The sequence below is a fragment of the Aquarana catesbeiana genome, linkage group LG03 (assembly GCF_042186555.1).
Source record: "Aquarana catesbeiana isolate 2022-GZ linkage group LG03, ASM4218655v1, whole genome shotgun sequence".
Classification (NCBI taxonomy): Eukaryota; Metazoa; Chordata; class Amphibia; order Anura; family Ranidae; genus Aquarana; species Aquarana catesbeiana.
Window position 1 is genome coordinate 707635934 of NC_133326.1, and position 26086 is coordinate 707662019.

General features: G+C 44.2%; 1 protein-coding gene across 2 annotated transcripts in view; it reads right to left on the reverse strand.

Annotated features, from left to right (window-relative positions):
• The window catches only part of LOC141133620 (insulin receptor substrate 1-like), a 60845-nt gene that overhangs the window by 11755 nt on the left and 23004 nt on the right, over nucleotides 1–26086 (reverse strand). For both annotated transcript variants that reach the window (XM_073623099.1, XM_073623098.1), the window contains 2 exons: nucleotides 17619–17908; nucleotides 4566–6462 (listed from right to left, as the gene is read on the reverse strand). In XM_073623099.1, coding sequence (XP_073479200.1) covers nucleotides 4566–6462; nucleotides 17619–17908 — 2187 coding nt within the window. The remainder of the gene's footprint in view (nucleotides 1–4565; nucleotides 6463–17618; nucleotides 17909–26086) is intronic.

Here is a 26086-nt window from a genome sequence, read left to right on the forward strand (position 1 = left end):
AAAAAATTAAAAAGAAAAAAAAAAAGAAGAAAAACAAATTATTTAATATGGCCCACCCCGGACACAGGATCCTTGAAACAGCAGGTTTGATGTTTACTTTCAGATCGCCTCTCTAACTGGGAAAAAAAAAAAAAGGAAATAAAAAAGGAGCCAAAAGAGACACCCGAGTATCGTGTAAAACAGCTGAAAGCATCACCTTCTGGCTGGATAGGAAGATATTGTATTATAGAAAAAATTTGAATTTTTTTTTTTTTTTTCATATATAGAAAACGTCTGCACATCCCCTTTAAGTGATAAAATGAAAAGGACTTTAAACGCGTTAGTCTGCACTGGAGGAGAACTGCTAGAATGACGACAGCCCCTGCGTGACACGGACAATGCCCGATGTTGTATGCTCAAATATTTGCTCGACTATTATTCTGGGACACAGTCTGTCCTCATCGCTGTCCCTGCTGCACCTTGGCACGCTGCGATTGGGTAACCCTTCCTGCTCGCCTCGCACCGACATCTCGCAAACGTTTTATATTACTCCCCACGACTCGAATCGCATCGAGCTTCTGTGGAGAATAATAAACACCCCCCCCCCCGGGAGCTCCCATGACCGCGCCCCATTTTGAAAGTCTATGTACAAAGACCCCAAGACGGGTGATTTTTTTTTTTTTTTCCTTTTAATACCCAATTGTTAAATCAGTAAAACACACACACACATATTATATATATATATATATATATATATATATATATATATTACACATACATACACACACACACAGTATATATATATATATATATACATACATATATACACACACACACACACACACACACACACACACGTGTACATAATTTTTATTTATTCAATAATAAATATATATATTTTATCATTTATTATTGAAAAAAAAAATTATATACATGCACTTATATATTATATTATATTATTATATTATCTAGATAGATAGATAGATAGATAGATAGATAGATAGATAGATAGATAGATAGATAGATAGATAGATAGATAGATAGATAGATAGATAGATATAAATAAAATATATATAGATAGATATCTATATTTATCTATATATATATTGGGCCTTTTTAGGGTGGTGCTTTAAGGAAGCTGCCAACTTCTTAGAACTCTCAGAACGCGCCAAGGAAATCGTTCCCGCAAGTAAATAATTCATCCCAGTGGAGACATTTCCCAGGCCGTAATTTGTGTCTCAGCCCCGCCCACAATGACATAATGAAGACATCCCCCTCTCACAGCTGGGCTTCCCATTTGTTTATCAGCAATATGGTTTTTATTCATTGGTGGAGATGGTTGGGCGGAACTGGAGATCCTCACGGAAGATCTCCTTGCTGCATCTGCGAAATCCACAAAAACCACGAAAAAAAAAAAAAAAAAGTGCAACATATTTGCAGAGCTATTCATTGTCAACACCCCAAAACCACCAAGCAAGAATCACATTTTTGGCATGTGTGAAAATGCACACGATGCGACAAAACGCATTGTTAAAGATGCAAACTCAGCCCCCTTTGAAACTATGTAACACAACGAACTATTCATATCAACGAGCTACTCTATCCCCCCCATCACACATCGCGTAGCAGGAACTCACGTTCTCGCTTGCGGTTTTGTGTGGGCAATTTTCACGCAATTCCGCTTGTCACGCATAGGGCATTACATTCACTTCAATGGGCTGCCCTATGCGCGTTTGTCGTCGCCCCAAAAAAAGCTGCGCAATTCCATAACTTGACAATCGCAACAAAAATTGCACCACATATGTGGCGCCATTCAGAATAAAATGGCACCCAAACCCGCCTTGTGCATCTTACACACAATTTTGAATCACAGGCTAAATCGCCAAGTGTAAATTGGGTCTAAGTGCGAAAATCACGCCGAAGAAGCTCCTGCACCTTTTGGAGCTTCAAAAGCTTTGCTTGGCACTATTGGAGGGTTAATTCCCAAACAACAGCACAAGCGCGATTTTTGCGCGTTTTGTGAATGCACAAAAAAAGTTGCAATTTGGCACGAATTCACGCACTACACTAGTATGAATGCTCAAAAAAGTGCATGACGTGTAGGGCACCCCAATGTGATGAGTCGGTAGGGCAGGACAATGGGCATACGCCGGATGTCGTGCTGCCGCAATGCGATTGGGAGCTCAAATAACCACGCAAAAAACTGAAACCTCCGTTTTTGGATGGCGCCAACCTTTAAATGCATCTGCAACACAATATCGCCCATGACAATATTCACAAATCAGTACGGAAAGCAGAGCCCACAGTGACGGTTTGAAGTAGACCCACCTGCAGATCCTGCCAGTCCATCCTCAGTAAGGGTTAGCCTTCTAGCAGCCAGTCACATGACTGTTAATGCAGCAAACACATGGACACAGCATGCCCCCTCCAGCAAGGGCAAACTGGAAGCCGTCAATGTGGATAGGTTGACCACAGAGCAGAACTGGTAGGGCTTTACAGTATCTATCTCAGTCTCTCTCAACATTCTCACCATGGAGGAACCCTTGAAATAATGTTCATATCTCAAAAGGAAAGGACTATCAACAGCTCAAGGTACATTAGCACGATCAGCTAGTTGTAAATATAGGAACATGTATAAGAAGAAAGAACGTGGGGCCTACATAGCATGTTTGACCCCCATGGTGGACCATTCCTTAACTCCTGTGCTCTACAACTCAAATTAGATTAACAATGGCCAGAAACAAAACTCAAGACAATGAAAATTGTAAAGAGAGTCCCATTAATCGCACATCCCAACACAACCCTGTGTTTGGAAAGGGAAAACAGCCTCAAGCCTGGGCTCCATCCAGACCACAATCCCAGTGCGGTTCACCCTGCAAGGGTGGGGCGAAACATGTTAGGGGAGTGGCCTTGATGGAGCCTGGGCTAAGGCTGTTTTCACTTTCCACACACAAGGTTTTGTTGTGGTGTACGGCTTATGGGAATCTTTTTCTTTGCATCGGTATCTACGGAGTCGGGACGAGCTCCGTCCTTGCCTGCGCTCCCAGTGGTTGATAATAGAAGAGAACCCGTTGGAGCCTCGAGCAGCACCTGTAGTTTTGACATTGGTTCACGGTGCAAATGGTAGTGTTTATTTACATTGGCGGTCAGTGGAAAAGTGCCCTCTAACATAGGGGGTCAATGCAGAACAACGCCTATTGGTGGCCTATGAAAGGACAGGTGTTCATTGGTGATAAGTGGAAAGGATTCCCCTTCAGTTTAGTGGTCAGTGTAGTGTCCTCTTATATTGATCACTGGTCCCAAGTCAATGGTTCTAACTAGTAATGTTCATGCTGGAGCTGAAGATCTACTGTCAGGCAGATTGATCCATTACTCCCCAAGGTACCCCCTGGAAACCCCCTAGTAGAGGAACCTTACAACTCCAAGGAGCCCAATAGAAAAATAGCCCGGCTGCCGCAAACCTCGCCCATCCCGAGTAGTTAGCCAGTAAAAGCAGCCTCAGCTCGAGTCATCCGAGGCCACGCCCCCAATAGGTTTTGCCCCCCTCTCGACCTGATGCTGCTTTTACCAGCTAAATACTCGGGATGGACGAGGTGTGCGGCAGCCGGGCTATTTTTCTATTGGGCTCCTTGGCGTTGTAAGGTTCCTCTACTAGAGGGTTTCCAGGGGGTACCTTGGGGAGTAATGGATTAATCTGCCTGGCAGTAGATCTTTTGGGTTTGGGTAGGTTTTGCCCCGCTCTCGACCTCTGATTACGCCCTGAGGGCAGGGCAAAACATGTTGAGGGCGTAGCTTGCATGAATCGAGCTGAGGCTGCTTTTATCTGCCAACTACTCGAGCCAGGTGAGAGGTGTGCGGAGGCCAGGCTATTTCTATTTCTACAGCGTGCTTTGGGTCTGGAGGGACCTCTCTCCAGCCTTCACCTAACTTACTGGACCTGGTCAGCCTGAGTGGGGGGGGGCCCTAAGCATTTATGGTGGGTCCAAGGAGCCCTGGCTGAGAAAGGCTGATCTATATTCTGTAAGCCAGTATCAGGTTAGCACAAGCTTAGTAGTGGATGATTAAATATGGTACGCCCCCACCCCCCATCAAAATTAGCATAATGCCCCACTAAGAAACACCCCATACAATGCTCCCCGGCGCACCCGGGAAATACAGCTTGACTGAGCATAGCAATATCTCACAGCACAAATACTTGCAATGTACCCTTGAACTGGGAGTGTCTAACTACAGTCTGTGCTGGCCCAGCTCCTCTGCCCTTCTACTTCCTACATTACCTTTTAGCCTTGGCAGGAATAGAGGGGAATATTATAGAATTTCACTTAAGTGACAGCTCTAAATCTGCTGAGGCCACTGACATTATATTCAAGATTGCGGCACCCATCAGAAATCTCGGGCCCTTTGGATGTCTACCCAAGGGAGGCTTTCACAGATAAATAACATGAATAAAATATGTTAAATGCAGGTATAATCTTATGGAAAGGTTGTTGCTGAAATGAATAGTCTATCTGCATAGAGAGCTCTGGGACTACACCTCCATCTACTATTCTTGTACTGTACCACATGCATGCACTCTCCGTTTTTACCTGTTCCATCTCTGCTATCCCTTCTTAGCTCTCCCGACATCTGGAAGTCGATGCTGGCATAGGTGTTGATGCACGGATTGGCTCCCAGGGTCCCGCTCTTCATTGGCTGTGGCACATTAGCACTCACAAGATAGGCAGTCAGTGGACTGGTACGCACATCTTTTACAAGGTCCAGATCAATGTAATTGAGCCCAGATTCCTTGGATTGCGCCCGATTTCCATTGCAAGAGGCAACAGTGTTGAGGGACAGGTTATCAGAACAGTGCCTGGTTCGGGCCGGGTGATCGCCCCTCACAAGCCTGTTACGATCAGGCCCATTGTAAAGACTACAACCAGCTAGCAGGCCCCTCAGTTCCAAGTCTTCGGAAGGAGGCTTTGTTGCTATTGTCTTCTCGGCAAGACCCAATGCACTGTCCACTTGGGCCTCTGTTGGCACCTTGGCAGTAAGGCTTAGCTTGTTATCTGCAGGCGCTATGGGCCTGAACGTGTTATCGCTGGCCACCATGGGCCAGGGATCGTCTTCGGTTGATGGCTTTAGAGTCTTTTCTATAGTTGAGGTAGGCCGTGATGCCTTTTTTGAAACTGACCTGGAGTTCACTTCTGCAGTTACCAGGCCAGACATACTTTCAGGAGTTGTCTTTGAAGCCTTCTCAACTTTTTGGTCAGTAACAGATGGAGGTTGTGAGCGCCATGTCTCTGGTTCAAAAGTCATTTTGGTATAGTCTCCATTGGCCACTTTTGGATGCTGTGTGTCCATGGCAATGTATTCCGCCTGGGGAACATCTAAGTCCTTTTTTGTCTTTTCCTTTTTGGCCCTGAAGTTGATGCTGACATATTCCCCTGGGCTGGGTGGTCTACGGTAGTTTCCTGGCAATGTGTTTGCCCTCCAAGTGTCCACAGACATACTAAGTGGCCTCCAACTCCGGCCACTGCTGACTTCTTCTAGGCTGTCAGAGGATGAGGAGCAAGAGTTCCGAACAGGAGGTACCGGGTCCAGTTTATAAGAGCGAGGAAGTGAACGGTAGGAGGCAGGAATCCTTGTAGGACCATTGCTCAGTTTTAAGCACTTCTCCGCGGGAGGAGGGGTACTAGATGCCGAGCGGCTTAGTGGCCACATGCTCATGTAATCTGAAGCTTGGCTGTCTGCACTGCCCACTGACATATCTCCAGAAGGTGGCCAGCTGGTCCTCTCTTGCTCTGGGGAACAGCTACCCAATGGGGACATCAAGACATAACCTGCCAGTTCTATAGGGGCCGGTGGAGAGATACTGTTAGGTGTCATGGGCATGTAATCTTGGGATCGACTGCCAGGAAGCATGGGCATATAACCTGCTTCTGGGCGTGGCTCACATTTCCCCATCATGGCATAATTGTCTTCAAGTTCCAGTCTGATATTTTTTCCTCCATCTTCTTCACTTGATGTCATGGGAACTGAAGCAAGGTCCAGCGCTAGAGACCTCCTCCCAAACTGACCCATGGAGATGTAGTTGGTTTCTCCTGTAACTGGAGATGGTGGCAAAAATATTGGAGGCTCGTGCAGACTAGGACTTGAGCCGTACTCATCTGAAGAGGCAGAACCATAGTCTACTGGAGGTTGAATGGCTTCTACTCTTGGCCGCTTCTCCTCTTCCTCGGGGGATCGTGGACTATGATCCCTAGGCAGGGAGTGAGGCTTTGGAGCTGGTGAGCTGTCCAACGAAACTTCAATTCTGGAGCGGCGAGACAAGCCAACTTGGCTAGGCGGTGGTGGGTTAGGTAGGTGCCTTCTGGATGGGACAGTGATGGGCGTCGAGGAAAGGGACTGACTCTTGGTCCGTGGACGAAACTCTTCACTTAAAGACTTCATAGCTTCCAGGATGGTCTCGTGCATGTTCTGGGCTACAACAGAGTCTTCAACCTGAAAGATTAGAAACGATATGAGTTTGTAATTTTATGCTGATGGCTAAACTACATTAAATAACTAAAATAAAATAATAAATAAAATAAGTAATAATAATTAAACAAACTAAAAAAGAGCTTTTTAGGATATACATGTTAGAGAAATTTACTTTTCTTATCCAGGGCAAAAAGACAGACTTTCTTGTAAGAACAACTTTAGACCCATGGAATATCACCATCCTGCTTCGGCTCAGAAGGGGGTGGTGAAACCCTGCTGGAGCTTAAGACAGGGTCAACCTCTTCTTTCTCCTTCTGCTCAGTTGACTGAGTTCTGACATAGACATTGCCTCCTCGTAGAAGGACACATGCTCCACTATACCCAAAAGGTGTATTTATTGACTGCTCAAATGAAACGGCAGGGAGGCTCAACAAAAGGGGAGTATCAGCGGGTGGGGGAAGGTTGTTCCCTAAAGAGTTCAACCTAATATGAATAACTATTGCCTAGAAATATTATTTCAATGTATAGCTTGTGTATATATCTACAGTATTTCTAGATTTATACACACACGGGGGCCGCCATAGTTGTTCATTCCATATACAAATCTTGTCATGGTGCACACTCCAATCTGCTAATTTTCAAATGCCTTGGGCCCAAGAATGACAGCCTAATGGCATAAATTAGGCAAATCCAATCTCCAATATATCAAAAGTCCTCCACACCTCTATCAAATCATACCATCACCATGCAGAATGTAAGAGAACATTGGGAGGAACATGTAGTGGTGTCGGGCCTGGTGGGAAGCCTGAGAATTAGAACATTATACCCAATAAAATAAAAAAACAACAATTTAAAAACCCTACCTACCGGTCGTATACCTGAAGCCAACTCCAGTTCCAAAAATGAGACAAATAGTGTGCCCAACTGAAGGCCAATTAATTAAATTCGATTAAGCAATATTATTAAAACAAATCATAACAATAGTGCTTAATCCTTTTCGCTATTGAGACCATGGGGTGATTTGGTGGGATGATTCTAAACCATGATCCCTTATAGCAGTGGTATTCAAGGTGCATATTATAGGGGGCCTTAAAATCAGCCATGTCATCAGAGGGCTGCATAGAACGTTCCTTATATGTAATGCTACAGAATATTGTCATAGACTGAAGACTTACTAGAAGACAGACTGTGCTACCAGAGTGGTTGAACACTTTGGTCATGCTGTAGGAGACAGTCGGAAACTGGAGACTTGTTATCAGGGCTTTTATTCTCAGAAAATAGGTGCAGGAAGTCAACCACACCGTGTCTGCATCCGCCATGCACCCCGGGCACCTGCATCTCCCTTGTTCCCATTCTGCACTCAGTGGGAGCTGCTCAGGAGATAAGATCTGTGGGAGACAAGCTATCACTGGTAAACACACAGAAGCCGGACTCCTGTGTTTACAAGCGATAGTGGTGAGCAGGGAGCAGAGGCCCTGAGTCAGAGGTGGTGGAATTGAGTTCCACCAAGTTCCAGCTGAAAAAAAAGCCCTGCTTGTTATAGGAAATTCTAAAGATCATGGATTTTACAGTTCCTTTACCAATCAGTGCTATGATTGCTGTGGTCCAAGGGCCTTTTGATACAATACCGGATACCTCCCTCTGTAGACTGCCCGTTCCTCTAATACCTATCTTGATTGTCTCCATATTCTCAGAGCCCTCGGCCCACCCGATTCCTCTACTATCTGCCCTGACCTTTGCTACATTCTCAGATTCCTCTACTGCCTGCTGCCTACACTGGCTTTTGATACAATACCGGATACCTCTTCTGTAGACTGCCTGTTCTGACCTTTGCTTTGTTCTCAGATTCCTCTACTGCCTGCTGTCTGTCTTGACCTTTCCTATGTTCTCCTTTTCCTCTACCACTTGCTGCCTTCTCTGACTTTTGCAATGTTCTTTGATTCCTCTACTGCCTGCACTAATCTTTGCTCCATTTTCAGGTTCCTCTACTACCTGCCCTTACCTCTGCCAGGTCCTACGCTACCTTGATCTTCTCCATATGCTCCGAGCCCTCTGCCTGCCCTAACCTCTGCTACATTTTTGGATTCCTCTACTACCTGCCCTTACCTCTGCTACGTCCTATGCTATCTTGATCTTCTCCATATTCTCCGAGCCCTCTGCCTGCCCTAACCTCTGCTACATTTTTGGATTCCTCTACTACCTGCCCTGACCTCTGCTACGGTCTTGGATTCCGCTACTCCATGCTGTTTGTCTTGACCTGTCCTACGTTCTCTGTTTCTTCTACCGCTTGCTTGTCTTCTCTGACTTTTGCCATGTCCTTTGATCCTTTTACTGCCTGCCTTGATCTTTGCCATATTTTATAATTCCTCTACTGCCTGCTCTAACCTCTGCTACATTATTGGATTCCTCTACTGCCTACCCTGACCTTTGCCACATTCTCAGATCCCTCTGTCGCCTGCCATGATCTTTGTTCACAGATTATGTCTGATGCCAGCTGCCAGTCAGTCTTGACTCTTCTCCAGAATGCCTTCCATCTTGTTTCTCCTGTCACTGTATGGTACATCTACTCTCTTCTACTTGGGTTCACTAGGGACATTCTACAGCCAGAGTCTAAAGTTCTGTGTATTAAGCCCTTGAAGCCTTGGGGGCAACCTAATACCAACAGGCTTGTTTGCTTTAAGGGAAGAACATGGGGGGGTGGCTGCTAAAAGTGAAACTACATTGGCCCACTATTTACTCTGTGTCCAGACCTCACGCAAGGTTAACCAAAGTCCAATAAAAGGAGCTCAGGGGGATAAACGCGCCTTTTGAACCTATGCCTCATATCACAGTCTCCTCTCTTTTTCATCACCATTTTATCTACCCCATCATTGAACTCAGGGATACCATGCTTTGATAACTTGGAATGGAAGCTATGATAGCCTACCTGACAACACCACATTATGACCACTAGATGGCACCGGGTATTACAGGAAAGAAGTACACTCATTAGCTCCATCTCCTGGCCATAATGCACCCCCCCCCCCCCCCCCCCCATTTACACATTCAATCTTAAGAGAATATTGCCTAAAAACCATTTGATTTTGCTCCACAGAAAGAATTTGCATGCAGTTTCTATACACTGTATAGTATATCAGTAGTAATTAGACCAACTAAGGAAGCTCATACATTTTTTTTTTCCATTTTTAATGGGCAAGCATGAGTTTTTTTTGTTTGTTTTTCAAAATAATAATATGATTGGGTAATGCTGACACACGCTCTATTGCTTCATGCAAAGTGTGTTTTTTTCATGACAGGACCCATTTCTGTAGAATAATGGGAATGCATTAGAGCAATTTTAAGTTGTTATGCTCCATTTCGAGAAACTACATATGCGTGCATGTGCTTAGTAAATGCTAATTGCATTCCCACGGCTCAGAAGTGTTTAGTGTAAGAATTAGCAACTAAGCCAAGTGTGAGTTGGAGAATTCTCTAGGTGACCGTGCATCCAATTAACATGTGGTAAACATTCACAAAACGCTGCCAGCGTATGCAAATGCATTACAGACCCAGTTTTGAAAGCAAACTTGCTAAAGCAGATATAATCCTTGAAGGCTGGAGTTTAATCTGCTTATATTTTGCTTTCCCCCGGTTACACCCCTCCCCCCTCATCAACATGAAACTTTTAAAAATAAAACCTTTTTTTATTACATATTTTAATTTATCCCCGGTGATGTCATCATTGAGTCTCTGTGCTTCTCTATGCAATGCAGGCAGATTATGGCTGGTGGGAGGGGCTGGGAGGATGCTGTACATAGCTTCCTAAAAACATCACAGCAACCCCCCCCCACCTCAGTACTCCTCAGCTCTGATGAAAGCAGTGGGTTGGCTCTTGGGAGGAGCTATGCAAATATCTACATGCCTTTACATTTGCATAATTATCAAATGATATTAAAATACCAATATCGTTGCCCGAAATTGTTCTCCAATCTATAAATCTGAGCACATTGTTCTCTTATATTGGCTGAAATGGTTCTCCAATCTATTAATCTGAGGACATTTTTCTAATATTGGCCCAAATGGTTCTACAATCTATAAATTCGAGAACATTGTGATAATATCATTGGTCAAAATGGTACTCCAATGTTCTCAGATTTATCCATAAATCTGAGAACATCGGAGAACCATTTTGGCCAACGATATTATCACAATGTTCTCACATTTATAGATTGTAGAACCATTTTTGGCCAATAACATTAGAACAATATGCTCAGAATTATAGATTGGAGAACCCTTTCAGCCAATGATATTATCACAATGTCCTCGGATTTATAGATTGGAGAACCATTTCGGCCAATATTAGAACAATCTATAAATCTGAGGACATTGTGATAAAATCATTGGCTGAAGTGGTTCTCCAATGTCCTCAGATTTAGAGATTGGCTGAAAAAGGTTCTCCAATCTCTAAATCTGGGAACATTGGAGAACCATTTTAGCCAAAAATATTAGAACAATGTGCTCAGATTTATAGAATTGGAGAACCCTTTTCAGCTAATCTATAAATCTGAGCACATTGTTCTAATATTATTAGCCAAAATGGTTCTCCAATGTTCTCAGATTTAGAGATTGGGGAACCCTTTTCAGCCAATCTCTAAATCTGAAAACATCGGAGAACCATTTTGGCCAAATATTAGAAAAATGTGCTCAGATTTAAGGATTGGAGAACCATTTCGGCCAATATTAGAACAATCTATAAATCTGAGCACATGGTTCTAATATTAATGGCCAAAATGGTTCTCCAATGTTCTCAGATTTAAAGATTGGCTGAAAAGGGTTCTCAAATTTATAAATCTGAGAAAATTGAAAAACCATTTCGGCCAATGATATAATATTCTCAGATTTATAGATGGTTATAGGTTCTCCAATCTAAGGACATTGTTCTAATATCATTGACCAAAATGGTTATCCAATGTCCTTAGATTTTGACAATATCAATAGTAGGTTCTCCAATCAATCAATAAATCTGAGGACATTGTGATATCATTGGCTGAAATGGTTCTACAGATTTATAGAGTGGAGGAACCATTTGGGCCAATATTAGAACAATGTGCTCAGATTTATAGATTGGAGAACCATTTCGGCCAATGATATTATCACAATGTCCTCAGATTTATAGATTGGAGAACCATTTCAGCCAATATTACAACAATCTATAAATCTGAGCACATTGTTCTAATATTATTGGCCAAAATGGTTCTCCAATGTTCTCAGATTTATAGTTTGGCTGAAAAGGGTTCTCAAATTTATAAATCTGAGAACATTGGAGAACCATTTTGGCTAATAATATTAGAACAATGTGTTCAGATTTATAGATTGGAAAACCCTTTTCAGCCAATCTATAAATCTGAGCACATCGTTCTAATATTTTTGTCTAAAATGGTTCTCCAATGTTCCCAGATTTAGAGATTGGAGAACCTTTTTCAGCCAATCCCTAAATCTGAGGACATTGGAGAACCATTTCAGCCAATGATTTTATCACAATGTCCTCAGATTTATAGATTGTTCTAATATTGGCCGAAATGGTTCTCCAATCTATAAATCCGAGGACATTGTGATAATATCATTGGCTGAAAATTGGAGAACCATTTTGGCCAACGATAATGTCTTCAGATTTATAGATTTTGATAATATCATTAGGACAGTGTGATAATATCGTTGGCTAAAATGGTTCTCCAATCTATAAACCTGAGAACAAACCTGAGAACATTGTGATAATATCATAATAATATCATTGGCCAAAATTGTTCTACAGATTTATAGATTGGAGAAGCCATTTGGGCCAATATTAGAACAATGTGGTTCAGATTTATAGATTGGAGAACCATTTCGGCCAATGATATAATATTCCCAGATTTATAGATTGGAGAACCATTTTGGCCAACGATAATGTCTTCAGATTTATAGATTTTGATAATATCATTAGGACATTGTGATAATATCGTTGGCTAAAATGGTTCTCCAATCTATAAACCTGAGAACATTGTGATAATATCATTGGCCAAAATTGTTCTACAGATTTATAGATTGGAGGAGCCATTTGGGCCAATATTAGAACAATGTGGTTCAGATTTATAGATTGGAGAACCATTTCAGCCAATGATATTTTCAGATATGTTCTCAGGATTTATAGATTGGAGAACCATTTCGGCCAACGATATTAGAACAATGCTCTCAGATTTATAGATCGAGGAATCATTTCAACAAACAAAAATAGCACAATTTTCTCAGATTTTTGTCTCCAGGTTTGAATTACTGGAGACAGATGATTTCTTATTCAGCAGCAGTGTGATGGCCAGCTTTTGTCCAAATTTGTTATGGGGTTTATAAATTGTATAATAGCTCATTTGTATTTGAGAGAAAGGAAATGACCAACATTTTGACCAATGATGTTGGCAAAATGCTAATCGGATTTATAGACCTGAGATCAATTTTGGCCAATGAGTTTAGCACAACGATCCCAGATTTATGGAGCTAGGCTTGAATTACTTTAAAAAGCCTTCACTGATCTTCTAGTTCGCCTCACTAACAGGCTCATTAGAATTAGTTCTATCTGGCCGTTGGCTCAGGGGCTGTGTAGACGTGGATCCCGGGGCATCAAGACTAGACTTGATCGATGCTCAGTTGCTAGTTGCTGTGCTGTAACCAACCTTCCCCTGAACTCCACGTCAAAACACACAAACCGCTCCACCACAGAGAACATTCTGAAATCAATGCAGATAATTGCCAGCTTTTTAACCCATAACCTGCTAAATTATAACTAGGCATGGCAGAATCTGTGGAAGTCAGATCATGTATAGACAATGAAGGCAAGGCGTACTGAGCAGTCATTAAATAAAGCCACTACTTACGCAGGTCCCAGACTTTACGTTTTTTTTTTTTTTTTAAAGGGTATAGTTGCAAAAAACAAAACAAAAACATGGTGAGCCAGATCAACTATTGTTGGTGCACCAAATATCGGTTCAGTTTGAAGGGTGATAGTTTATTTGACATGCGATGCACTAAGATACAATGCCACATTATGGTTGCCAAATTTTCAAAGTGAAGTCCAAAAAACCCTACCGACCACACTCGCTTTAAACCACACCCACAAAATCAATCCCCCATTGGTAACCACACCCACCAAATCATTGACTGCGCAGTGAAGAAGAAACAACTGCCGTACGTGTGACCAGTTCCAGCAGCGTCCATGTAAGGGTGGTACTTGCAACTTCCAGTGACGCCCTCCCTAACACTACTGCCCCAAGGGCGCAAGAAAGCAGGGGGCAAACTACCCCACTGGAACATCACTGAGGAGGTTTGTTTGCTGGGGACTGATCCCTCAAAACAAGGACTGTCCCGGGCAAATGGGGACGGATGGCAGCCATATGTCATGGGCAACAATTTGCATTCCTCAACAAATGCCAATTTTAGTTCATGTGGCCCCCATATCTTGATTGCCAATGTTTTATCATTCCATGTGGATGTATTATTGCAATCTATTGTGATGATGGAGATTATTACTGCATAATGTTTGTTAAAGTTTAGCCATGCAATTGTAATCTACTGAATGTACTGATGTTGTTCTAGTACATTCTTCTTCTATAAAGCAGCATATTGTATTTCTGGATTTGCACCCTTATACCATTACGTTAAAACTACGATTCCTATATGCACCCTACCATATATGTTATATATGGGACTTCTATATGCCTCCTACCATACGTTCTATAGGGACTTCTATATGCACCCTACCATACATTATATACGGGACTTCTATATGCACTCTACCATACATTATATACGGGACTTCTATATGCACCCTACCATACGTTATATATGGGACTTCTATATGCACCCTACATTATATACAAGACTTCTATATGCACCCTACCATACGTTGTATACAAGACTTCTATATGCACCCTACCATACATTGTATACAAGACTTCTATATGCATCCTACCATACGTTATATAGAGGACTTCTATATGCACCCTACCATACGTTGTATACAAGACTTCCATACGTTATATATGGGACTTCTATATGCACCCTACCATACATTGTATACAAGACTTCCATATGCACCCTACCATACGTTATATATGGGACTTATATATACACCCTACCAAACGTTATATACAGGACTTCTATATGCACCCTACCGTATATGTTATATACGGGACCCATATATGCACCCTACCATACGTTATATACAGTACTTCTATATGCACCCTACCATACATTATATACAGGACTTATATATGTACCCTACCATACATTATATTTATGATGCCTATATACACCCTACTATACAATAATTATTCCTATATACACCCTACTATACATTATATTTATTATTCCTATATGTAAACTACCATAGGTTCTATACATCTATTCATGAGATTATATACTGTACATACACACATTCGCAGGACCTATGGCAAACCCTATGCAATATCTATCTCCATCATCGCAGTGGATTACCAATACAACTGCATGGATTTATAAAATATCCCTGACATACGAGATACAGGAGCCAGATCAACAGTTAAGGAATGCAAACTGTCGCACGCAACATATGGTGGCCATCCGTCATCACATATCACGGAATAACGCAACATTTGAGTAGATGCCATGTGGGCTTTGGACCAGATGCTATATCTAGACTTTAATGTCTACGGACAGGGAGGAGTGTTAGGGTTATGCATCAAATTAGACTGCATATTGCACTATTTTGTAGGTCTTCTATACTAATAAACATTCTGCTATACAGGGTACTGTGTTTTGTGTACGAGTGACTACTGTATGTCCTTGAGGTTGTTGTATCGGTTTAGATGCAGCATCAGCCTCCCAGTTTGGTCACCTGGGGGGGGGGGGGGGGTATGAACCCTTATACTGCTTTATTTTGAGGCTAGAGTTAGGTTGTAGCTAGGTTGTAGATGTGTGTTATAAGGCTTATTTGTTGGGTTGGGACAAACCATACAACACTGCTTGGGGGTAGTTCCTACCATGGTCAGCTTTAATCTATATTGCTTGAACAATGTTGCTATGGCTGCTTAACCCCTCCCTGCTGGCTGTATGCATATGTGTCAGGTCAGCACAAAGATAGGCCTTGATGCATCTAGACGTACTGAGTCTGTGCTGGGAGATCACCCTTAGCACTGTGACTACGCTGTCACCAACAGCTCCCGGTCCCAGTCAGGAGTTGGTAGGATTGGTTCCCAAATCAAGTGAAATCACTGAGACAGCCAATAAACAGCGATCGCATGATTGGGAAGGCCATGAAAATCCTCCAGCATTCAGTTTTCTGAAAAGGTCAGCAGGGAGGGGTTAAAAAAAGTGGACTGAAGCTGGACTTTTTTATTTCTCTCTTCCTTTAAAAAGTCTACTTACAATCATATGTCCGTCCAAGACTATCCTGTCCACAAGGTGACAAGGCTGCTTTGCAATTTCAAGGACAAACAGCGTTGTCACCCTGTTACAGGAAGTGGAAAAATAACGGGTCTACTGGCAGGATCAAGATTTATTATCACTTCCTGTCCTGAAATGGGTAAAACCTCCCCAGTGGGGACGCAGGCTGTAAACAAAAATTTGTCTGGGACCCTTTGGAGTCCTGGAATACAGCTGACACATCTAGACAGGGGACCCCAACATTTTGCAACATGACCCTACTGGAATTAAGACCCACAGCTGACACAACTTGAAGGGGGCCCATACAATTCACAATAAAATCTCACATACCTAGGAAGAGGGAACCCAAAAAATGACAATAAGGCCCCAATGGTCCCACAGGAGACACCTAGGGGAGGGGACACTAAAAATCCACAGTAAAACCCCACTGCAGTCCTGACCCAAAGTTGAAACATCTAGACAAGGACCTCAACATTTTCACAAGACCACCAACTGGAGTCCTGGCACACCTAGATAGGGGACCCCAAACATTCACAGCAGGGCACTTGGTGCCCTGACCTACAGCTGATGCATCTAGATGGGGGGGGATCCCAAATTTTTAAAATAGGACCCTACTGGAATTCTGACCTACCTAGAAGAAGGACCCAAAAAATTCACAATAAGCCCTTACTGGAGTCCTCGTGTACCTAGGAAGGGGGACCCCAAAATTAACACTAAAGCCCCAATAGAATCCTGAACCACAGTCATCATACCTAGTTGAGTGGACCCTAAAAATTCACATTAAAACTCCTCTGGAGTCCTGACTCAAAGCTGAAGCATCTAGACAAGGACCCTAAAAATTCACAGCAATGCCCATCTGACACACCTAGAAAGGGGGACCCTAAAAATTTACACAAAACCCCCACTGGAGTTAGAGGACATTAAAAATTCACAGCAGGGCCCCACTCGAGCCCAGACCTACAGCTAATGCACCTAGACAGGGGACCCCAACATTTTGCAATAGGACCCTACTGGAATTCTGACCTACAACTGACATACCTAAAAGAGGGATAAGACAACCTCACTGGAGCTCTCACGCACCTACTTAGGGGGAACCCAAAAATTGACAATAAGGCCCCATTGAAGTCCTGACCCACGGCTGATGTACCTAGGCAAGGGAACCCTAACAATTCATACAAAAAACCCACTGGAGTCCTGACCCAAATGCTAAAAGATCTAGACATGGACCTCAGAAATTCATAAGAAGACCCCAGTGGAGTCCTGGCACACCTAGACAGGAGACATTAAAAATTCACAATAAAGGCCCCACTGGAGTCCTGACCTAAAGCTGATGCACCTAGACAGGGTCCCCTATCTAAATTTTACAATAAGACCCTACTGGACCCACAACTAACAGAGAAGGAACCAAAAAAATCCCAATAAGACTTCACTGGAGTCCTAACGCACGTAGGAAGGAGGATCCCAAAAACTCACAATAAGTCCCCATTGGAGGCCTGCCTAAAGCTGATGCGCCTAGGTGAGGGAACCCCAAAACCCCAAACATTCACAGCAAGACTCTACTGGTGTCTAAGCTGTACCAACAGCTTAGACACCTAAACAAGGGAGCCTAAAAAAAAAAAAAAAAAAAATTCACTGTAAAAGCCCACTGGAGTCCTCACCCTCACCCAGAGACAAAGTTGTCCAGTAAGTTCATTAGGTTTGGCAAGCCACAATGTATTGGCCAAGTGCTGAACCACATTCCTTACCTGCATCCATAGCTCTCCTGGGCCGGTCACCGCTGAGCGCCCCACTTCCACGAAGAAATAGTTGTCGGAATGACCACAGCGGCGCACATTCATGAGCTGAAGGGTGACGGAGGGGTGGTCAGAGCGGAGGCGTAGGAGGCCGAGAGTGCGGTCTGTCAGACACAGGCGGTAGGTTCCTGAGAGGTTGCGGGTTTGGCCGAGTCCGCGGGGGCGTACGCTCACCTGCCACACCTCCCTGAATGGTGGAACAGGCCAAGCCGAGGCATCGGCGGAGGTGGACAGAGAACGAGCTGGAACAAAGAAGAGTGACATGAGATGAGAATTATTTTAAAAACTTGAAAACTGACTCACAATGCAGTAAAAAAAAAATCAATGTTTATGTAGTCTGCCAATTTTCCATTATGCCCTTCATCTAGAGATCTACAGAATTTTGCTCCATGAGAAACAAAGATGTATCATCTGCAGAGTGTTTCATACACCACATAAAAATGGATTAAGAAATCCGATGCACATAAGAGCCATGCAAGGATAGTTAAAGTCAAACCTTTTTTTGTGGTTTACAGATTAGGAAATGGTTATTGCTCCACCCCACGCTGAAGCCCAATTTATTGTTGTTCCTATGGGGGGGGGGGGGGTTCCAGTACCTAGGAGTCATGCCCTCTTCCTTCTCCCCATTCATGAACCAGCACAGCACTAGGAACCATGCCCTCTTCCTTCTCTTCGTCCATAAGCCAGCACAACACTAGGAACCATGCCCTCTTCCTTATCCCCCTTAATGAGCCAGCACACCTTTAGGAACCATGCCCTTTACCTTCTCATTTACAAGCCAGCACAACACTAGGAACCATGCCCTCTTCCTTCTCCTCATCCATGTGCCAGAACGGTACTAGGAACCATGCCATCTTCCTTCTCCTCATTCATGAACCAGTACAGTACTAGGAATCATGCCCTCTTCCTTCTCATTCATGAACCAGTACAGTATTGGGAATCATGCCCTCTTCCCTCTCCTCATTCATGAACCAGCACAGTACTAGGAACCATGCCCTCTTCCTTCTCCTCATTCATGAACCAGTACAGTACTAGGAACCATGCCCTTTTCCTCATCCATGTGCCAGAACTGTACTAGGAACTATGCCATCTTCCTTCTCCTCATTCATGAACCAGTACAGTACTAGGAACCATGCCCTCTTCCCTCTCCTCATTCATGAGAGTGCAACACCACCCCCTCTCTTTGCTGTCACTCAGGCCTCATTAGGTATTGATCTCCTTGTGTGCAGAGAGGAGAGGGGGTGCTGTCAACCATGCATGTCAACCTCCAAGCCACCATTAAAATGGAATAAAAGGCGCCATGCACAGGGCCTAGGGGCACTGGAGGAACCCAAGTTCTTTCTGGTGACACTTTTTTTTTAATCCCTTCCTGATCATATAACAACAGTGCTTGGCCATCACAGTGATGACGTGATCAGGAGCCCATCCTACCTGTTCCGAATTGTAAACCATGACCAGGAGCTGTTAGTGACAGCGCAGTCACAGTGCTGGGGGTGTCCATTGAGGGCGCTACCAGTACAAAACAGTGATAATGCCTGGTAGCTTATACAGTATCTCACAAAAGTGAGTACACCCCTCACATTTTAGTCAATATTTTATTCTATCTTTTCATGCGACAACACTGAAGAAATGACACTTCGCTACAATGTAAAGTAGTGAGTGTACAGCTTGTATAACAGTGTAAATTTGCTGTCCCCTCAAAATAACTCAATACACAGCCGTTAATGTCTAAAACGCTGGCAACAAAAGTCAGTACACCCCTAAGTGAAAATGTCGAAATTGGGCCCAACGTGTCAATATTTTGTGTGGCCACCATTATTTTCCAGCACTGCCTTAACCCTCTTGGGCATGGAGTTCACCAGAACTTCACAGGTTACCACTGGAGTCCTCTTCCACTGCTCCATGATGACATCACGGAGCTGGTGGATGTTGGAGACTGTGCACTCCTCACCTTCAGTTTGAGGATGCCCCACAGATGCTCAATAGGGTTTGGGTCTGGAGACATGCTTGGCCAGTCCATCACCTTTACCCTCAGCTTCTTTAGCAAGGCAGTGGTCATCTTGGAGGTGTGTTTGGGGTCATTATCATGTTGGATTACTGCCCTGTGGCCCAGTCTCCGAAGGGAGGGGATCATGCTCTGCTTCAGTATATCACAGTACATGTTGGCATTCATGGTTCCCTCAATGAACTGTAGCTCCCCAGTGCCGGCAGCACTCATGCAGCCCCAGACCATGTCACTCCCACCACCATGCTTGACTGTATGCAAGACACACTTGTCTTTGTACTCCTCACCTGGTTGCCGCCACACACGCTTGACACCATCTGAACCAAATAAGTTTATCTTGGTCTCATCAGACCACAGGACATGGTTCCAGTAATCCATGTCCTCAATCTGCTCGTCTTCAGCAAACTGTTTGCAGGCTTTCTTATGCATCATCTTTAGAAGAGGCTTCCTTCTGGGACGACAGCCATGCAGATCAATTTGATGCAGTGTGTGGCGTATGGTCTGAGCACTGTCAGGCTGACCCCCCACCCCTTCACCCTCTGCAGCAATGCTGGCAGCACTCATACATCTATTTCCCAAAGACAACCTCTGGATATGACGCTGAGCACGTGCACTCAACTTCTTTGGTCGACCATGACAAGGCCGGTTCTGAGTGGAACCTGTTCTGTTAAACCGCTATATGGCCTTGGCCACCGTGCTGCAGCTCAGTTTTAGGGTCTTGGCAATCTTCTTATAGCCTAGGCCATCTTTATGTAGAGCGACAAATCTTTTTTTTAGATCCTCCTAACACACCTGCTCCCCATTCACACCCAAGACCTTGTAACACTAACGGGTCACATGACTTCGGGGAGGGCAAATGGCTCATTGGGCCCAATTCGTACATTTTCACTTAGGGGTGTACTCACATTTGTCGCCAGCGGTTTAGACATTAATGGCTGTGTGTTTAGTTCTTTTGAGGGGACAGCAAATTTACACATTTTTATATAAGCTGTACCCTCACAACTTTACATTGTAGCAAAGTGCCATTTCTTCAGTGTTGTCACATGAAAAGGTAGAATAAAATATTTACAAAAACGTGACGGGTGTACTAACTTTTGTGAAATACTGTATGTGGCAGCACGGCCTTGTGAGTAGTGTGGTCGACAGCAATGGGGGGGGGGGGGGGTTGCTGACAACCACACTAGCTCAGGTTGCTGACAACCACACTAGCTCAGCATCCAAGCCACTAGTAGAATGGGACAAAGCATCCCTTGAAGGTCAGGAGGAACAATCATTAGATGACTTCTTTAACCCCTTTTCAAGCTCCCGCTGCCTTACGATCTTCACGCCGGGGCTTCCCAGCCGTAGATCACAGTGATTGGCTGTCACAGTGATAGCGTAACCAAGAGCCCATCTTACAGGCTTTGGATTGCAAACAGAGATTGGGAGCCATCAGTGACAGCACGATCACAGTGCTGGGTATACCAGGCAACCCACCAGTGCAGCAACTCCAACCAACCACCATGCCACCACATACATGTGTGCAGCCGGTGTTGAGGAGTTAAACTTTCCACACTCCCTTTAAAAACAATCATAAAAGAAAAGTTTTGGCTGTAGATACTTTGTAACATCCGACCCCGACCTCGAACGTGCAGCGAACGTGCCGTCAGGGTAAACACTGAGCCAGACGAAAACGTTTCAATCATAGCACAGTGCAGATTAAATTCTCCCCCATGGTCAACCAATACCAGGAAAGGTCTACAAAATATCTCAAACCATCCACAGGAGGCCACCATCCAATCACCTCTATTCCGCGAAGGCAATTACTTCTACTGACAGGTCAACACCGCTATATGATCTATTGACCGAAACAGGAAAAAAAAATCCTCTTCAATTATCGGAACGCTAAAGGCAAAACATTTCTTGTGGTTTGCGGATTAGGAAATTGGCGATTGCTCCACCCCAGGCGAAAGCCCAATTTATTGGTGTTTCAATAGGGGATCTTTATTACGCCATTACCTAAAGAGGATCTTCAGTCCCCCCCCCCCCCCCCCCCCCAAAAAAAATAAAAAGTCAACAGCTACAAATACTTTAGCTGCCGACATTTAACAAAGGACACTTACCTGTCCAGGGATCCAGTGCCATCCTCACCCGGACCAGTCTTTGGCTCTCCAGTGCTGCCATGTCTAGTGTGGGAAGCCGGCTTCTGGCTGCGCTTCTTCAATGGCCCTCCAGCCTTCTCGGACCTGTGATGTGTCCCAGAAGGCTGTGGGTAAAGGATTGGGGGGGGGGGTGATCCAAGCAGAAAAGGAAGCAGGAACTAGGTACCCCCAAAAAAGTGCCCAAATGTTAAAGGTGGGGGAGGCGGAAAAGTGTAACTTCCCCTTTTGGGTGAAATTCCACTATAAAGTGAACCCATCATCAGTTACATTTACAGGTATTCATAACACCCCTCCTCCAGCAATGCTTTCAATATGCTTTTCTCTCCAGAAGGATGGCTCCATCTTTGCACAGGCATCCATCCTCCAGGGTCACTAGCTACTTCCTAGACCGAGAGTGCAAGTCTTCCTGCACCCCTAGCGCAAGTCTTCGAGCTGGCCGACCACACAAAAACAAATGCACTCCCTGTGTGGCTGAGGCAATGAGATTGTGAGCTCCCTCTAGTGGTCAGCTCTACAATCTCCCTATGTAAGATATGAATATAATTTTCTTTCTAGAACACACAAAATAGAGAACCAGGAAAATAGTAAAATAAAAACAAACAATGGAGGATTTCACAGCGACTGAGGCAAGCCACGGAGAGCATTAGGTGGGTGGGCGTGTTTTCCTGGATGAGCAGTTTGCAAACATCCACAAGTAAGGCCTTGTAGGCTGCACCAGCAAGAAAAGGTGTTATTGTCTAGGAAAGTAAAAAGTTAAAAAGACATTTTAACATATACTTTCTTCTGTTCATCATACGCAAGCAAAAAATATATTGCACGAGGGTAGGAGTGGTGGAGCACAGTAACGTTTCCCCACCAATGCAGATATTCCACCACGGCGGCAGTACTCCATCAGAGACATGTGTGTCTGCCTTATATAGAGAGGTAAGCCTCGTACACAAGGTACGACTGTTAGCAGGGGATTGTCTGTTGACAGACTGTTGTCCTAAAATCTTACCGTTAGTACGCTCCTTTTGACAATTGTTGTCCAATTTTCGGACAACAAATGGAGGGCAGGCTAGTATAAATTTTCGGCGGACAGCGGTTTGACGTCAGATTTTCGTATGGTCGGTACACAAATCCGTCATGCAAAAGTCGAAAGTACAAAACACGCAAGCTCGGAATCGTGTTTGTGGCGTGACTATTTGTGTAACGTTAGTGTGGAAGACAAGATCCTGGCACACGCCCTTTTGACAAAAATAGGATGCTCGGTTGGCCAACAATGGTACCGTGTTTACGAGGCTTAACTCATTAGGGAAACCAATACCAGTGGTGGCCCACGCATTAAGGGCGCATGGGCGTCGCCCCCTCTGTGCACTATGGATAGATTCATGCATTGCATGAATCTATCCATGGCCGCCAAGGCCACCCCCATTCAGCCCCTTTTCAGGTGCCGGGCGCCTGAATTACAGCGGGGGGGGGGGGGTTTTGAAGCACCTGATAAGAGCCATAGGCGACAAAAACGGTGACCTGCGAGCGCCACACAGTTCACTCAGCTGTGTTAGGAAAGCGAATGAATATTCGCTTTCCTAACACTGAACCGCCTCTCTGCCAATCAGGTGCTCGGGTCTGTTACCTGTCACCTGATTGGCTGAAACGCCCGGCGCCGCTATTGGACGCCTATCAGGAGGAGAGGACGGGAGTCAGGAGATGAGGATGACGATAGGAGACGCTGGCTTGAAGGACCCCGCTTGTCGCTGTCACCCACTGCCCCACCAAGACAGGGTAAGTGCGGGGCAGACGGCGAGCAGGCGGGGGGGTCACACTGGCAGCCTTCGATGGGCACACTGGCGGCCTTCGATGGGCACTACTCAGAATGACTCGTAAAGGCTCAGAAACACTCGGTTCCCGAGTGTTTCCAAGCCTTTGCGAGGGTTTTCGAGTTCAGCCGAGCTGTCCCCGAGTATTTCCAAGGCTCTCCGGCGCCCCCCCCTCCCACCTCTGGCCACATGCGGTATTGCATGCAATAGAAGAACAAATTATCTTCGTTTCCACTGACTTCTATGGGGAAACTCCCTTTGATATGCGAGTGCTTTGGATTACAAGCATTCTCCTGGAACGGATTATGCTCGTAATCCAAGGTTCCACCGTATATATTTATAGTCTAGAAAGAAAAAAAACCTTAAAGTCGCCCCCCCCCCCACCCCCCACCCAAAAAAAAACCTCCCCTGATGAAGGAACACACATGGCTTTATTCCGAAACATGTTGGGCTATGTGCAAGAAACCCCTATTTGACCGACCATAGATCGTCTCTGGCAGATCAGGGCATACTTGCTTTTTGTTGGGTTTGACCTAAATGTTTGATGCATTATCTCTTTTTTTATGTATGTATTGTGTGCTATATAATACAAATGGGCTATGTTTACACTTTTTATGCCTTGTATATAATAAAAGTGGCATATATTGCTTTTATTTTTTTACTAAAACTACTACTTTTACAATCATTCCTGCCTAAAAAGTCCAAGAGGACTGCCCCTATCTTGCACCATGGTGCATGTGCTTATATGCATATCTTACATAGGGTGATTGTAGAGCTGACCACTAGAGGGAGCTCACAAGCTCATTGCCTCAGCCACACAGGGAGTGCATTGTTTTTGTGTGGTCGGCAAGCTCAAGGACTTGCACTAGGGGGTGCAGGAAGACTTGCACACCTCGGGGGACGTGTCTATATTCATATATATTTAGGATGTTGGCAGCATGAAACACTACTATATCCCAATTGCTCCTATTCCCTATGTAAGATACAAAAAAAAATCTCTAAAGAGGAAGTTTGACAAAATGCACTCTGGCTATACAACGTAAAAGCTACAATAACGGCTAAAAATATATATATATATATATATATATATATATATATACGCTCACCGACAATACGCCATGCCTCCACTATAAAATTGTATGACATCATACACATAAATACTTCATTCCATCCATTAATATTTAACAACTATAATTACAACGATTACATTCCGACACAGGACGCCTGCTGCATACATCCCCCCAGGGAGCGCAACAAGACCAGCAATGATTTAACTGATCATTATTATGAATTATTGATCACGGCCAATGCCTGGGCTTTTAGGTTTACTACTGGCCTTAATGTGATTGGTTCAGTGTTCTCTGTACAGCCCTGCGGTAGATGTCAGAGCTATATAAATGTATAATAATAATAGTGCGTGACTGTGGGGGGGGGGGGGGGGGGCATTAGAGTGTAAGCTCCTCTGGTGCAGAGATTGATGTGACTGACTCAGTGTTCTCTGTACAGCCCTGCGGTATATGTCAGAGCTATATAAATGTATAAAATAATAGTGTGTGACTGTGGGGGGGGGGGGGGGGGGCATTAGAGTGTAAGCTCCTCTGGTGCAGAGATTGATGAGACTGACTCAGTGTTCTCTGTACAGCCCTGCGGTATATGTCAGAGCTATATAAATGTATAAAATAATAGTGTGTGACTGTGGAGGGGGGGGGGGGGGCATTAGAGTGTAAGCTCCTCTGGTGCAGAGACTGATGTGACTGGCTCAGTGTTCTCTGTACAGCCCTGCGGTATATGTCAGAGCTATATAAATGTATAATAATAATAATAGTGTGTGACTGTGGGGGAGGGGACATTAGAGTGTAAGCTCCTCTGGTGCAGAGACTGATTGGACTTGCTCAGCGTTCTCTGTACAGCCCTGCGGTATATGTCAGAGCTATATAAATGTATAATAATAATAGTGCGTGACTGGGGGGGGGGGGGGGGCATTACAGTGTAAGCTCCTCTGGTGCAGAGATTGATGTGACTGGCTCAGTGTTCTCTGTACAGCCCTGCGGTATATGTCAGAGCTATATAAATGTATAATAATAATAGTGTGTGACTGTGGGGGAGGGGGCATTAGAATGTAAGCTTCTCTGGTGCAGAGACTGATGCGACTGGCTCCGTGTTCTCTGTACAGCCCTGCGGTATATGTCAGAGCTATATAAATGTATAATAATAAAGGTGTGTGACTGTGGGGGGACATTACAGTGTAAGTGCCTCTGGTGCAGAGACTGATGGGACTGGTTCAGTGCTCGCTGTACAGCCCTGCGGTATATGTCAGAGCTATATAAATGTATAATTGTAATAGTGTACGACTGTGGGGGGGGACATTAGAGTGTAAATTTTTGTTTATTAAAATCTTACAAGCATACAGCTTGTTATTAAAACATATTTACATATATATACATATTACATATAAAAAAAAAATAAAAAAAAGGA